Source organism: Aethina tumida, chromosome 3 (genome assembly GCF_024364675.1).
Source record: "Aethina tumida isolate Nest 87 chromosome 3, icAetTumi1.1, whole genome shotgun sequence".
NCBI lineage: Eukaryota > Metazoa > Arthropoda > Insecta > Coleoptera > Nitidulidae > Aethina > Aethina tumida.
In genome coordinates, this window is record NC_065437.1 from 13,524,568 (window position 1) to 13,540,686 (window position 16,119).

The 16,119-nt window shown below is 29.8% G+C and overlaps 1 protein-coding gene across 2 annotated transcripts in view; it reads left to right on the forward strand.

The window, feature by feature from the left end:
• The window catches only part of LOC109603577 (proteoglycan Cow), a 129,618-nt gene extending 113,579 nt beyond the window's left edge, over positions 1 to 16,039 (forward strand). Inside the window, exons 5-10 of one of the 2 annotated variants that reach the window (XM_049964242.1) lie at positions 8,173 to 8,318; positions 12,286 to 12,515; positions 14,158 to 14,389; positions 14,444 to 14,701; positions 14,755 to 14,892; positions 14,949 to 16,039. In XM_049964242.1, coding sequence (XP_049820199.1) covers positions 8,173 to 8,318; positions 12,286 to 12,515; positions 14,158 to 14,389; positions 14,444 to 14,701; positions 14,755 to 14,892; positions 14,949 to 15,094 — 1,150 coding nt within the window. In that variant the 3' untranslated portion in view covers positions 15,095 to 16,039. The remainder of the gene's footprint in view (positions 1 to 8,172; positions 8,319 to 12,285; positions 12,516 to 14,157; positions 14,390 to 14,443; positions 14,702 to 14,754; positions 14,893 to 14,948) is intronic. The other variant, XM_049964243.1, reaches the window with a different exon arrangement.
• The last annotated feature ends 80 nt before the right edge of the window (positions 16,040 to 16,119 follow it).

Here is a 16,119-nt window from a genome sequence, read left to right on the forward strand (position 1 = left end):
AACATACGTCTAAGTTAGTTAAAGAATGGTTCGCTTCTCAAATATTTTACGAAGAAAATCAAAATCTCTCGAAAGAAATTTCGAATGATTAAATTGAAAAGCTACCAAAATCAATGACGAAAAGATGTTTAGAAGTTATTAAAAATAATGCATATGCTACTAGATACTAAATAAAAGAAGTTTAAATTTACGTAAAGTTGTTTTATTTTAAAGTTGCTCTACTTTTGACCCTTGAATATTTTTCAAATATTAATAAATACCTAATTAATCCCACTAATAAACAATTGTATTGTTTTTATCAAACATACTGCATAACTGACAATAATATGGATATTTAAACGTACACTTTTATCAAGAAAAATGAAAATTTCTAAAGAGTCTCTACATATGAGCGATAGTAACATATATATTCTATTTTTCGAAAAAATCAAAAACTTTATGAATCGTAAGTTTATTAGTTTTATAATTCTTTAGGTCTTGGGCCTTTAGGCCATGATACGATAAATATACCGAATCGGCCCCAGAAAGAGATCGGGCTCATAATTTCAGGGAATCTTAGTACTAATAAGATACTTCGATAGTGCGAGTTTCAGGTCTTTATCTATAACCGCTCCTGAGTAAATAGAAAATACTGAAAATTCGGAAAAATTAATTTTCTCAGCGCTGTGTGAATCGATTGATCTAGATGCCGGATATGTTTTGGGGGACGATGGTAGCTTTTCGGAAAAAAAATGAAAGCTATATCGGTTCACAAGGACTTTAAAAAAAATGAGTTTATTTTCTTAATTTCAATTTTTAACCATCTTACGATTACGACACAATTATGAAACTATTTTTTTTGAATTCCTCGTCCAATTTCCGATAAATATATAAGCTTTTGGAATTTTTAAAAACGGTACGCCATATTGAAAAAAAATAAAATCCATTTTTTTGCTCAAAAATCAGGTTTTTTAATAATTTTACTCTTGAACTGATATGATACGGAACTTATTTGATTACTGAGCTACACAACAGAAAAAATTAGATACACTCATATCAAATTGTTTTTTTTATTTAATCTACTTAATTACTATTATAAACTTTATTAATCACTGAAATTATAAAATCAGTATACATTACTATTGTATCGATATTTAATTAATTTAATGACCATAAGATGGAACTGTAATTCAAAACAGGTAACACTGTTTTTTTTATCTGTAGATGACCTTAAAATTATTGACTGTTGACATTCCAAAGAAGCATTGGCTGTATTTTTATATATATTTAATAATTATTTTTATTTGACTATATTATTATTTAAATGAAAATATGTCAACATCTAAAACTAATAATTCCAAGTGTTGCATTTGTTCAAAATTCTTAAAAAAATCACCATGTACTCCAAAATGTATAAAATCTGATGAAGATGCTGAAGAGTTCTCAGCTGCTTTTGAGTGTCCAATTGCAGTCGGTGACGTTCTGTTTTCTAATTATCGTGTTAAAAAATATAAGACAACGAAACTTGAAGATGAGGATCAGGAAACATCGGTGGAAGTTGAGTCAAGCACTGATGATTCATCATTCAATTTAGATGTTGTATGTGATGATGATACAGAAGAATATTCAAATTAAGAGAACTGTTGCAACTCAGATATTGTTGTGTATGTTCCGTTTCTAATCCAAATCTAGTAGTTGTTCCTCAAGATGCCCGTATGCATTGCTTTATTAAAAATAGAATTTTCATTCCGAATGGGACTAGTCGCATTAAATATCGATGTTAAAAATATTAAACAAAAAAAATATTTTAATATGAGTGTATCTAATTTTTTCTGTTGTTTTCACTAGCTCAGTAATCAAGCAAGTTCCGTATTATATCAGTTCAAGAGTAAAATTATTAAAAAACCTGATTTTTGAGCAAAAAAATGGATTTTATTTTTTTTCAATATGGCGTACCCTTTTTAAAAATTCCAAAAGCTCATATATTTATCGGAAATTGGACGAGGAATTAAAAAAAAAAGTAGTTTCATAATTGTGTCGTAATCGTAAGATGGTTAAAAATTGAAATTAAGAAAATAAACTCATTTTTTTTAAGGTCCTTGTGAACCGATATAGCTTTCATTTTTTTTCCGAAATGCTACCATCGTCCCCCAAAACATATCCGGCATCTAGTTCAATCGATTCACACAGCGCTGAGAAAATTAATTTTTCTGAATTTTCAGTATTTTCGATTTACTCAGAAGCGGTTATAGATTAAGACCTGAAACTCGCACTATCGAAGTATCTTAACACATGGATCAATAAGTCCCGAGACTAACAATGAAAATTTTTTTTGCAAAATTTTTTTTTATTCATCAACATAATCACCTTTTAGGGTGATACAATCGTTCCAACGCTTTTCCAATTTTTCAATACCATGTATATAAAAGGATTTATCCTTTGCTTCAAAATAGGATTCAGTTTCGGCAATGACCACCTCATTCAAGCCAAATTTTTTTCCAGTAGTCGCTGGAGGCTAAATCTGGCGAATGCGGGGGGTGGGGAAGCAAATCAAAGCCGAACTTGTTCAATTTTGCCTTTGTTTTCATGGACTTGTGGCTTTCTGTTTCGTTCCACTGAAAGCAATCGCAGCACCCACTTGGAAAAAACCTTTTTCATGCTCAATTTTTCAAGTAGGATTGTAAATATGCTTCCAGATGATATCTGTGTCATTTCTGCAATCCCACGGACCTTCACTTTGTGATTTTTCATTATGATTTTTACCATTTTACTCACATTTTCTGGTGTAACGGCTTCCAATGGCCTACCCGAACGTTCCGCATTATTTGTGTTTGTACGACCACGTTTACTCACCATACCACCGACAAATCGTTGGTTTGGATGAAGAGGAATCCGGATAATGTCTTTCAAGCCATTGCTGGACTTCTACGGTGTTTTTACCCATTAAAAACAATGTTTTATCAACACGCGAAACTCGCTTTTTTCCATTTTTCAAACAAATTACAAAGTGACTTTACTTTAACCTCGATAACTTTGCTGTTTGTGGTCCGATCAACGTCAAATTTTTACACGTTTCATGTAAAGGTTCGTACTCTAGGGAAACGTGGCCAGTTTGATACTACTAGCACCATATCTGGGTTAGTCTCGGGACTTATTGATCCATGTGTTATTAGTACTAAGATTACCTGAAATTATGAACCCGATCTCTTTCTGGGGCCGATTCGGTATGTTTATCGTCTCATGGCCTTTAAGTATATATATTTATAATTTGGAAAAAATATCGTAATAAAAAAAATATATAGTCAATTCTTAAAGTTTATTACAATTTTATATGTAAAGAAGAAATCAAAAACTAAAAATGACTAAATTTGAAGTCAAATTATTTGACGTTAAAGTACATAACATCAGCAAACTCAAATATTGACAAAGGAAAGTTTCCGTCCCAAGATATAAGACACTAGATATTAAAACACAACAGGTACTATTAAATTAATAGACACACAAATTAGAAAGTTTGTTAGGGAGATTTGGTCGGTCTGTTTAAGTTCATTTACTCTGTTAAATTATTAGTAGAACTTATGGTTGGATCTACCTGAAACATTTCATTTTGCACATGTGTTATTTTAAAGATTATGGCATGAATTGATAATTAAAAATGCAGGGGTAAAAGGTTTTTATTATGTATGCTTTCACTAATGGACGACGTGTTTTAATTGCATACCTAACGATACATAGCAAGAGTTCTTTAGGTATAATAAATCCGTTTTTTAAAGTCATTACATGAAATAATAATAATAATATGACCGTGACGTAAATTAACAAAGTTTTCCCATTAACTTCTGATAGAAAACATTATTAATCTGTCGTTTTAACATTATAAAACTTTGTCGGCGATTTGAAATCAAAATCGGGTATAATAACGGTAGATATTGACGGAAATGATACCAGTATCGGAATGCGAATTAAACTTCTGTCGCAAATAATTTGTCACATCCAGACTAACTATTTTCACATAAATTTATTGAATTTTCGTCGGAACTATTTCAAATTCTGCTACGGTTAAATCAATATTAAACGGCTTAGCAGCTGCATTACAATTGTAAATTTTAACGGAATTTACATTTTACTTGATTAACACAATTACAGTGAACGCCTCCACTATTAGAACCACGTAATCCTGTCGTCGATAAAATAAATGCATTCTACAAAATATTTTTATTATTGTCATGCAGTTAAATCCCTTTTAAAACGACAGTACATTGAATCCATTAATGTAACGTCCAGTTGTCGTGCAGGTAAAGGGAATCCATACACAGTCGATGATGTACGACTGTCCGTCCATTTAATCTACATCCGCTGTGTCCAAAGCCAGACAGAAATCAAATATTGGAGGCAGGCAAAGCGCGAATGTGAATCCACGTACGGACGTCATTAAAACGGGACCAGTTATGTACAGTCGACTGCGAAACAATGTTTGCCCACTTGTCCAGATAAACTCGGACTAATTGTCGTGTAACGTCCTTCTAGATCAATTGTTTTAAACGCTGGCCGCAGACAGACGACTAACGGACAATGATTCACGTTTTATGGTGCAAAGGGAATGATTGATGCACATTCTCGGTCCATAATTTTAAATTCAGGATGCCGGTCATTAATATTCATCTGAATATGGCCGCAGCGTGATTTAGTTGGTTTATTAAATAGGTTTAGATCTTGTTGTGAGATGTACGAATACCGAAATGGCAGATTTCAGCTTAATATATTGCAAACGTTCATTAACGAACGTGAAGAATATTTTAAAAAGTGGCGGATGCGCTCCATATTAAAATATGGTGGATGCGTCTATGTTTATGAATTTCAATTTTATATTGATATTTATATTTATACTGAAAATAGCAAAGAGCAATCCTAAATTTAATACCGTTGTTCAAGTAATTGGACTATCTTTATAACGAACAATCATTCATCTCGATCTGAATTGCCCTTCACTCTAAAAGTAGATTAAATATTTGAAAAATAATGATATACCATTAGTTGGGTTAATGATACAAATGAGAAAAAATGTTGATATTTTTTCAAACAATTGTTATTTTACTTATCTTTATTATTTTTATAATATTCAAATTGAAAGACAAATTATGTGCTAAAAGCTCTTTCTTTGACAAAAATAAGTTTGGAAAAATAGGTAAACCACTTTAAATGAAATATAGGGTTAAATGAAAAACATATTTGTAAAAAAAATTCAAAAATTAAAAAATACAAACGAAATTAGAAAAATAATAATATTTTTCAAAACATTTGTAAATTTTATGAAAGCGAATAACAGAATTAAAACTGATTAGTAGAAAGAAAAATTCAGTAAAAGTGTTAACATTGAAAAAACTTTTTAATATTTTTAATTACATAGTTTCAAAATTTTAAACTAATTTAAATTAAAAAAAATTAATAATTTTCCTGGTTAATAGAAAGAGAAATTCACTAAAGTTCACTATATTAATAAAAACTTGTAACATTTATAATTGATTTCTAAATTTTTTTATTACTAAAAGTTCTTAATTTAACAAATTTAAGATTACTTATTACATCGGTAGAGAAGACTTATTGAATAGAGATTAAATCAAAGTTATATTTGTAAAAAATAAATAAGAAGAAATCGAAATTTCTTTGTTTTTGTAACTAAGAATTTTTAACTATACAAAATTAAGGTTGGAAAAAATAAACAAAATAAAACTTATCGTATGAAGTTTGAAATGAAAATAATATTTTGTTAATGACACAAATGAGAAAAAATGTTGAGAATTTTTTAAACAATTTTTATTTTAATTATTTTTATTATATTTATTTTTATAATATTCAAATTGAAAGAAAAATTCTTTGTTGAAATCTCTTTTTTGAAAAAAAATTAAGTTTGGAAAAATAGGTAAACCACTTTAATTCCGAAATATAAGGTTAAACGAAAAATATATTTGTAAAAAAAAATCAAAAATTAAAAAATAAAAATAACGAAATCAGAAAAATAATATTTTTCAAAACATTTATAGACTTTATGAAAGCGAATTATTTTTATCAGAATTAAAACATTCAGTATAAGTTATAATATTAAAAAAACTTTTTAATTTTTTTAATTACATAGTTTCAAAATTTTGATACTTAACTAATTTAAATTTAAAAAAAATAGATAAAAGTCGGTATAAATGTATATATACGGTACTTATTATATATTCTTTTCTTATAATTTTATGTATTTTTATGTTTTATGTTATTAACAGAGTGAAAACTAATCGAAAAAATGAGAGACGTGTGTTTGAAAAATTAATATTTTTCCTGTTTATTAGATGAAATTCACTTGAAATTTACAATAATAATAAAAACATTTTTTTAGTTAGTTTCTAAATTTTAGTATTACTAATTGTTCTTAACTTAACAAAAATAAGATTACTCATTAAATCGGTGCGGAAGACTAAATAGAGATTAAATGAAAGTTATATTTGTAAAAAATAAATAAAATGAAATCGAAATCCGTATGGACTATACATCTCTTTATTTTTTGTAACTTTTTGAGAAGAAATTAGAGAATAAAAAAATTAAAAAAAAAAAAGAATTATTTGAATGAATTTTTAATTACAAATATTCAATAAAATAAACGACGTGTGTTAATAATTAATTAATTTACAATAAATAAAACAAAAATAAATAAAATTTACAATATTAATAAAAACTTAACATTTTTATTTCGAAATGATGGTACTAAGAACTTTTAAGTATACAAAATTAAAATTGGAAAAAATAAACAAAATATAAAAAGTTTGAAATGAAAATAATATTTTGTAAAAATTAAATAAAAATTTAACAAGACCTAATTTGAAAAATTAATAATCTATTTTGACAAAATCGAAAGCCTTGTGAAACATAAATTTCTCTCTTTTTTGTAAAATTTATAAATAAACAAATTTTTTGTCAATATTTGTTAGAATTACAACTATTCAACAACGCATATTAATTTTTTCAATTAACTAAAAAGTAAAAAAAATGAGATGTATTTAAATCTTAAAACCAAATAAATCGAGTTCAAAAAAGATTCTAACATATCTGACATGAACCAGCTAGAAAAATCTTTTTCGTTTTTGTAAAGCAAAAAATTATAATCACAACATTCCAGCATAATCGTGTCATGTCATAATTTTGTAACATTAAATTATTAAATTCTAAATTGCCAAAATCAGTTTTACATTTAATAGTTTTCTAAAACTCACGAAAGATTTCTTAAAGACGAACCAGCCAGAATTGGCTGGTCGATAGGAAGAAATAGAAGCCAAACTGCATAAAAGACACATATTAATGTAAAACAATTTTAATAGAACATAACAAAAGTACGTACACAAATGTCTCCTAATGTACCACTGAAAACAGTGTTGCGGTCGTACAAAGACAGCGTGAACAACATAAAGGTTAATTCCCAAATTAATATTCCGTACCTGGTTGCTTGAAGGGAATAACCAGTTAAGAGCTGGAAGCCGTACATTAACTGCTAGACAATCTTAGAGGGACATAAATAAACCCCGATATCGTCCTATATTTCGTTGGAAACGACGCCGCGTCGTATTTACATGTATATAAGGTCGGGCGATGAAATACATTTATGACAGGACCATTTGTGAGCCCGGAATGATGCCTCGAGGAATATTATAACCTGGAATATTTGCCCCATTGAACGCGCGGTAAATATGAATTTATAAGGCGCCTTTTCGAAAATGAGTTGTCGACGGATTTAGCATCGTTCATTTTTGCATCCGAACGGATTTCTCTATTTCAGTTACCCGTAAATTATGTGCGGCAAATCCAAATTTAACGACCAATCGTGGTGTATTATACAATATTTACGTTCCTGCACAAATGGCTTCGCAGGAATTAAATTTCCAACGAACGTTTATCTAATTTGTACCGAATACTTTGTTGTAATTATTACTGAATTTGTAACTGAAACTCGCGTCTATAAACGTAACACACACCGCTGTGGTGGCGACTGTTTTAATTAATTTTAATACGGATGTACTTGCTGAAACATGTGCCTGTTGTCAACAAAAAAATATTTTCCAGTCCAAGGTAAAAACACGAATAAGCCCATAAAGGAGTGGATTATTCATAGATCGTCCGCATAAAACTTTAATGATAACGGTGAATTTTCCTTTTCAGATGTAAGCCTTGCCCGGTCGTAAAGCCGACGTTCCTGTGTGGCTCGGACAACAGGACGTACAGCTCTCTCTGTCGCCTGGACTACCACAATTGTATCCACCGCACGTCGATAAAGGTTGGATGCAAGGGATTCTGTCCGTGTAAAGGTAAATGTTACTTTTTTTCTTCCTCTTCTTTACTTATTTGTGCCGTTCGGAGCGGCCGACTTGTTATCGAGGCATTGTTAACATTTCCAGCTTTTCGTTGCTGGTAGGCTCCGAACGGTGCTTAAGTGGCTTTGAGCGGTCGGTCGGAATATTACGTGTGTGTGCTGGGGAATTTGATAGATTCTTTAATGGAAATGTTGAAATGAAAATCTTTAAGTGTGTTCTAAGGAATCGATTTCACTTTCAAAACTGTCACTTTATTTAAATAACTTCTTGAAAAATATATGCGAGGATAGTCATAGAAGTACTCGACCTAACGTAAAAGGTAGTAGAAGTAGTAATGAAAAATATTAACTTAGCTTAAATCTCAAGTTTCAAGACTCTACATTAATTAATATTTTTATGGCATTAAGGGGTGAATTTTGGAAACATTTTCGACAAATTTCAGTCCTACCAATATCAGAAATGAGTTGAACTCCTCTCGGAAGAGTCACTCCTTCATGTTCAACAGTAAATTATTAAAGAAAGGTGAATCGGAGCAGTACGTCCTACAGAAAAGATCACATTGAAATGTCCGACTATTTACTACTTCCCAACTTCAAAAAAAGGCTCGTAGTAAACGATTTGTCGACAATAAGGAGATAGACTTTGATTGATAGCCATTTTGAAGAGCTCTTCATTTATCACTTTGAACGAAGCTGTTGAACATCAAAGGGAAAAGTATTAATAGAAAGTTTTTACTTTACTTTTGTGATTTCCCTCGTACATTACAATAAATGTGATTAATCCAGTAATTATGTATAATTGTCGGTTGTTATACATAATCACCTCTAACTTTGGTAAATGTAATGAATTCCTGAATATTTATCAAATTAACCTGCTAGTTTACATAATTTTCAGCTCGTAAAGGGAAATGTGTGTCCCTTTCTGTTAGTTATTGTTTAATCCAAACAAATATATTAAACACACATGAACAAGTTAGGAAATATAGAATGTTTAAAGGTTTAGATTCATAGATGAATGTTTCAAATGTTAAATGTTCTTCTGGTATAGTTGAAACAAGAAATAATCTGTAAAATTTATTAGTCATAAAAAAAGTTCACAATCTCCAGATATAGCAATATCACTTCTAGATTATGTTAGAAAGTCATCTCTTTCTAGAGATCAGGACTATCAGGGATGGATTTTAAAAAGGCAAAGCAAGTCAAAAAAATATAAATGTCAATGTCTCGCAAACTTTCTGATTTTAAGGGTCATAAGATATCTAAATTAATTAAAAATTTGTATTAATACAAATGAAATGAAAATCTTTAAGTGTGTTCTAAGGAATCGATTTCACTTTTAAAACTGTCACTTTATTTAAATAACTTTTTGTTGAATATATGCGAGGCCAGTCCTAAAAGAACTCGACCTCACGTAAAAAGTAGTAATACAGGTAGTAGTAAAAAGTACTTTAAAGAGCTTAAATCTTATGTTTCAAGACTCTAAACTAATTAATATTTTTATGGCATTAAGGGGTGAATTTTGGAAACATTTACGACAAATTTCAGTCCCACCAATATCAGAAACGAGTGGATTCCTCTCGGAGGACTCACTCCTTCATGTTCAACAGTAAATTATTAAAGAAAGGTGAAACTGAGCAGTACGTCCTACAGAAAAGAGCACACTGAAATGTCGGACTATTTACTATTTCCCAACTTGAAAAAATGACTCGTAGTAAACAATTTGTCGGCAATAAGGAGATGGAGTTTGTGATTGATAGCCATTTTGAAGAGCTCTTCATTTATCACTTTGAACGAAGATGTTGAACATCAAAAGGAAAAGTATTAGTAGACAGTTTTCACTTTACTTTTGTGATTTCTCTCGTATATTACAATAAATGTGACTAATCCAGTAATTATGTATACATAATCACCTCTAACTTTGGTAAATGTAATGAATTCCTAAATATTTATCAAATTAACCTGCTAGTTTACATAATTCTCAGCTCGTAAAGGGGAATGTGTATCCCTTTCTGTTAGTTATTGTTTAATCCAGACAAATATATTAAGCACACATGAACAAGTTAGGAAATATAGAATGTTAAAGGTTTAGATTCATAGATGAATGTTTCAAATGTTAAATGTTCTTCTCGTAGAGTTGAAACAAGAAATAATCTATAAAATTTAATAGCCATAAAAAAAGTTCACAATCTCCAGATATAGCAATATCACTTCTAGGATATATTAGAAAGTCATCTCTCTCTAGAGATCAGGATTATCTGGGATGGATTTGAAAAAGACAATGAAAGTCCAAAAAATATAAATGTAAAATGTCTCACAAATTTTCTGATTTTAAGGGTCATAAGATGTCTAAATTAATTAAAAATTTGTATTAATAGCAATAAATGTTATCTAGAATGTTTTGATGTATAATTGTTTTCTAGTGTTTAATAATAAAATTATTTTGCCTACTTTGTCTTTATATGATAACGTGAGTCCCTTATTCTAATTCTGTTCAGACTAAATCCATATGACAAAGTACTTTATTTATTGAATGTTAATTATTAAATGTTAATCATAAAATATTGTTATTATCAACCTCTTTTGTCGCAGCGTTCTTAAATTACTCAATTAAATATTTAAAAATTCATTGCATTCAGCAATGATGATAATGATGATGAGTAATAAATATCATCACTTAATTACAATTACCGCAACATATATAATAACCCTGTTGTTTAAAGTACTGAACTGTTTATTTTATATTTTAATGAAACCTATTTTCACTAATTAAAAGAGTATTTATTTACCAATGAAACGATAATATTTACCCTGCAACACTCTTGTTTATAAAACAAATTATTTTGTTCCAAACAACAAAACATAATTTTTATACAAATAAAACCAGAGATACACAGTATTTTAAAAATAGTAACCAATAATAATATTTCAACATAAATATTTATTTTATATCTTAATTATAAAAATCCCCTGAGTGTGATAAAGTGGATTATTGTATCAATAAATATTTGCTAATATTTTCAAACAACTGATAGATTTTTAATCAAAATAATAGTACAATGGTTAAAAGTTGTTACATTTTTCTGTATTTTTTCAATTTCTATATTTAAATAGTATATCAATAGAAATGTAATGAATTCCTAGAAGTGGATGCTCAGGAAACACTTCAAAGGCTTTTATAATAATTTGTTTGTAGAAGTGAGGTCTTTGAATATATTACTGGCATAATATTAATTATATAATTACTAAAATATTATTTAATTGCACTATTAAAAAATTGTAAAATAAAAAATCAATAAATATGTATTTAAATATTTAAATTATTTAACATACTAAAATTGTTATGTTTTCTGTTTTTATTATCTATTATCTATTGTTATTTATTATTTAAATTAATTTAGAATTTAAATTGATTGATTTTAAAATAAAATAATATTAACAATAAATTAAACAATTATGTTATTATAGATTGAAGGATTAAAATTACTTAAAATATATAATAATAACATTAGTTTAAACATTTTATAAAATTTTCTACACATTCTCCAAAACACAAATTTACAATTCAATATTCCTTAAAATTGAATACCTGTTAAACTACAATAATTGAACTAGTAAATTAAAATATTAAAATCAAGCATAAAAATAATAAATATAATAAGTTATAAATTTATTTTATTAAATGTTAAATATTTTAATTGTGCAAAATGATTATATTAAAAAAATAATAATTTCAATAATAATTTTAAACTAATCCAATTTCCGAATAAATAAATTAATTTGAACAGTACGTATTCAGTGAATGAAATTTCTCCCCCTTGGCCCTATTAGACGCGGCAATTTAACCCAATCGACCACTCGCCCACAATATCGGGGCGCCCGAAGACGCATCGTGAAAGAGCGGTCCGACGTCTCGCATCCGGCTGATCGTCCCCCATTTATTTTTTTCGTTTTTGTTTTTGCAGAGAACGAGGCGCACCTCAGGAAAAAGCAGCGACAGTCTGAGAGATTGAACTCGTTCATGAATAAATATAAAGCCACTTTGGATAAAAGCGGAACGGCGGTGGGTTCCATTAATGGCGCGAAACCGGCCCAGCCTCCGTCCCTTAAATCCGACGTGTACACCTTCACCCCGCAGGACTTCAAGTACGAGAACAAACACTACAAGTACATCAAGTATACCAAGTACAATAAGGTGAGTGCGAGCGGAAAATTTACCATGAACGAAATAAACCAATGAATTGGGGGACGCAATTTAATTGAGTTCCGTTCCATTAGGTATTGGTGGTTCGAATCACGATCTGTTATGCTTAGTTGCGGACCGTTTGGTTTGTTAGAAGGTAAACCGTTTTGAAGACAAACCTTCCAATTTCTATAATTACGTGAAAATAGATTAAAAACTTATAATTGGTTGGTTTAATTAAATCAAGAATTCCGTTGGTAAGGATTATACAAAAATATATAGCTGGGGCACAAAAAACTCCTTTTATATGTAACGTAAATTGCTCTAAAATTTGAGTTACTTTTCATGAATGTCTAGACATCCAAGCTTACCGTAATGTAAAGAAACGAATTTCTTCACATTATATACAAAAATAACTTGCAAAGTGAAGGAGCAACGTGAGCGATTGATGTTATTTATATGCAAAACTAGGCTCGAAGATATCATTTGTACAGACACAAAAAGTTGGTATATGTATTGAACGGCTCTCGCTATAACTAAGCCACTTAGAAGGAAAGTGCAAAGCAGACAAAAGCACCGCAACGAAAATCCTCGCAAGTGTAAAAGGTCTAAAATGCGAGGGCAAACATTATAAAAATATCAAGTGCCTCGTGGATGGTAGTTAGGTAAGTTCGCCTCATTATAAGATTATTAGCTTTCGGAGGATTTATTTTGTTAAATTGTTTGCCCCAGCTCGTTAAAAAAGGTTGGAAAATTGTGCTAAAAATGGAATTTCTCCCTTGAATATTTTCTTACAATTAACTTGAACCCTCGTTGCTATAATTAAATTTTTTATAATTATTTAAAATTGGGTTAATCCAAATATTTATTGATTAATTTACGGCAACAAATTGTTCTGTTGTTTAAATAAAATATGTCCACGATCCATTCAAAAATGCGTTCATTAATCGGTTTACACAGTGCATAAATCGCAGTTGACAAATTTTGAAAACTAAAATATAATCATTTGTTGTATTTCTCCCAACTGTAAATCTTTTCTAAACCTGTTTTATGCGAATTATTACAAACAATAATTCATTTTGAGTGATAAATGCAGATTTATTTATTGTTTTATTTTACATGATTTAATCACAATTCAACCAAAAAGTATAATATATAAAAACACAAAATATAAAAAATTTTAAGACCCCACGTAAAGTACACAAAATGATAAAATATCTTTTATATCCAATAATCCTTAGAAAGATTAACATTGTATACGTAAAATAACCAGACTTAAGTCGGAATTATCTTGATGCTATCAAAGTTATTGAGACGTTTATCTGATGATTTCAATTGTATATGGATATAATTGATATACACCATAAAAAACCTATTGCGTCAATCATTAATAATATTGTCATAAACAATGTCGACTTATGATTCAAAATTGATGCATTTAAACCACAACAAAATCCTAAACCTCCATTAAAATTTTTTGACTCTGGCATTTAATATATACACAAAAATTAAATTAATTAAATTATCATTAACTACGACTAACTATAAAAGCTGTCTTAAGTATTTTAAAAGGATTGAAGTCTTGTAATTGCTTCATCCTTTGTAACTATCGATTTCTCATAAGTGGAAACAGTATGAATTAAATTTGTTTTAGGACAATAACAACATCCTGTACACGGACGACAAAGAGCGTCTTCGGGGCTACAATGAAGTTACCGACAATAAAATTTACAATAACCCAATCGGATCGTTTGACCCGACCATTCCAGCGTCTAAACAATGTTCACCAGTCGCCCTGCAGGCCATGGGCAACCGTCTGCTCGATTGGTTCTCCGTCGTCATGCAGGACTCGTCCAACCGAAGAAGGCCCAGAAACAAATCAAAAGGTTAATTGGTATTGAACAACATCTCAACCTTCACTGACCCGGTAATTGTTGCAGCCCATTTCCCTCCAGCTTGCAAGACGGAAGTCAGGTGGATGTTCCAACACTTGGACAACAATGGTGATTCGAGACTGTCTTTGGAGGAACTGTACGATTTGGAACACGACCAGAGCGAGGTGTGTCTCAAACCCTTCTTGCAACAGTGCGACGTGGACAGAGACGTGGTGGTCACACCTTCCGAATGGTGCAGATGCTTCCAGAGGACGGAGAGACCTTGCGCAGCAGTCAAACGCAAAATCACTCCAGATCTCTTAGGTTTTTTAGATTAGTTGTCTTATTTTTATTTGAATTTAATACGTTGTTTGTAGGAGTTTACGTGCCGGATTGCGACAGCCAAGGATACTACAAACCCGTACAATGCCACAACGCAATAGGAATGTGTTGGTGCGTGGACAAACATGGAGTCGAGTTTGCCAACACGCGCACTCATTCCAAACCAAATTGCGGTAAGTGAATATCGTTTTCACCACACCCAAAAAGGACTTATTTGCATCGTTTTTAGAATCCATAATCAACACAGCGAACGAAATCTCTAAACAGACGGCGGTGCAGACAAACAACAATTTGGCAGAGTCGAGTGATGACGAAGATGGTGATGATGTGAGCCAGGATATCGAGGGTAGCGCAGATCACCAAGATGATTATTAACTAGTTGAAGCCCCATTCGAAAACTAGTATATTGCCTGTTACTTTAACTTACTTTATATGGCTTTCATATTTTTTATATTAAATAAAAACTTCCTGATGTTAGAGTCTGTGTAATATAATATATTTCATTTTTATATACCTCAAATTATGGGTATAAAGTGTAGTAGGCAATATCGTTTTATTTTTTAAATAAATGCTTTACATTTAAGATACTTACATTCCACAGTTGCCATTACCTTAATTTTAACTTTTATACATGATACTGTTTTAGTTGTGTTTCTTAAAGTTTATTATTGTATATAATTCATTTTTATATTTCTTTTAGTATTTTTAAATCAAAATTGTGTCATTAAGCAACATCAATCTAACACTTCACACAATAGTTTGTGTTGATTGCTGAGGTTTAAAAGCATAAAAACTTTAATTAAGTGATGCAATATTTAGTTGTATAATTTCATTTAGTACTTGATTTAATGCTGATTGGATTTAGGTAGAAATAGTACTTACAATGCCACATGCTTCATGTTCGTGCCGTCTTTAAAACATAATATTATGCATTTATGTACTAGATATATTGAAATAATTGTTAAATTAGAAATTATTTATGTGATTTTTGATGTCCAGTTTAATAAGTTAGATAATATACAAAATATTATTTTTAATAGTTGTAGAAGAAAATTATATTCAAAGAATGTATTCGTTTATATGTTAAAAAAACCAAATAGTGCTGTGTACATAAGAAAGGTACTATTTACATAGAACTGGCATTTGATATGCAGATATACAGTTTCAGTTACAGATCATTTTTTGTAAGTGCTGAACTTTGGTTTAGCAAATATGTAATCGTAAACTTGTAATAAAAAACATACGTCATATGCACTCATACACATTCATATGTATTTATTGTATGTTTTTAACATATTTAATAAAACTTAGACCTCTTAACCCCGATTTTTATTTTTGAACCATATAATCAGTCATTTTCCTTAACACTCCCTTTTTGAACATTGAAGACTTTTTAAGAT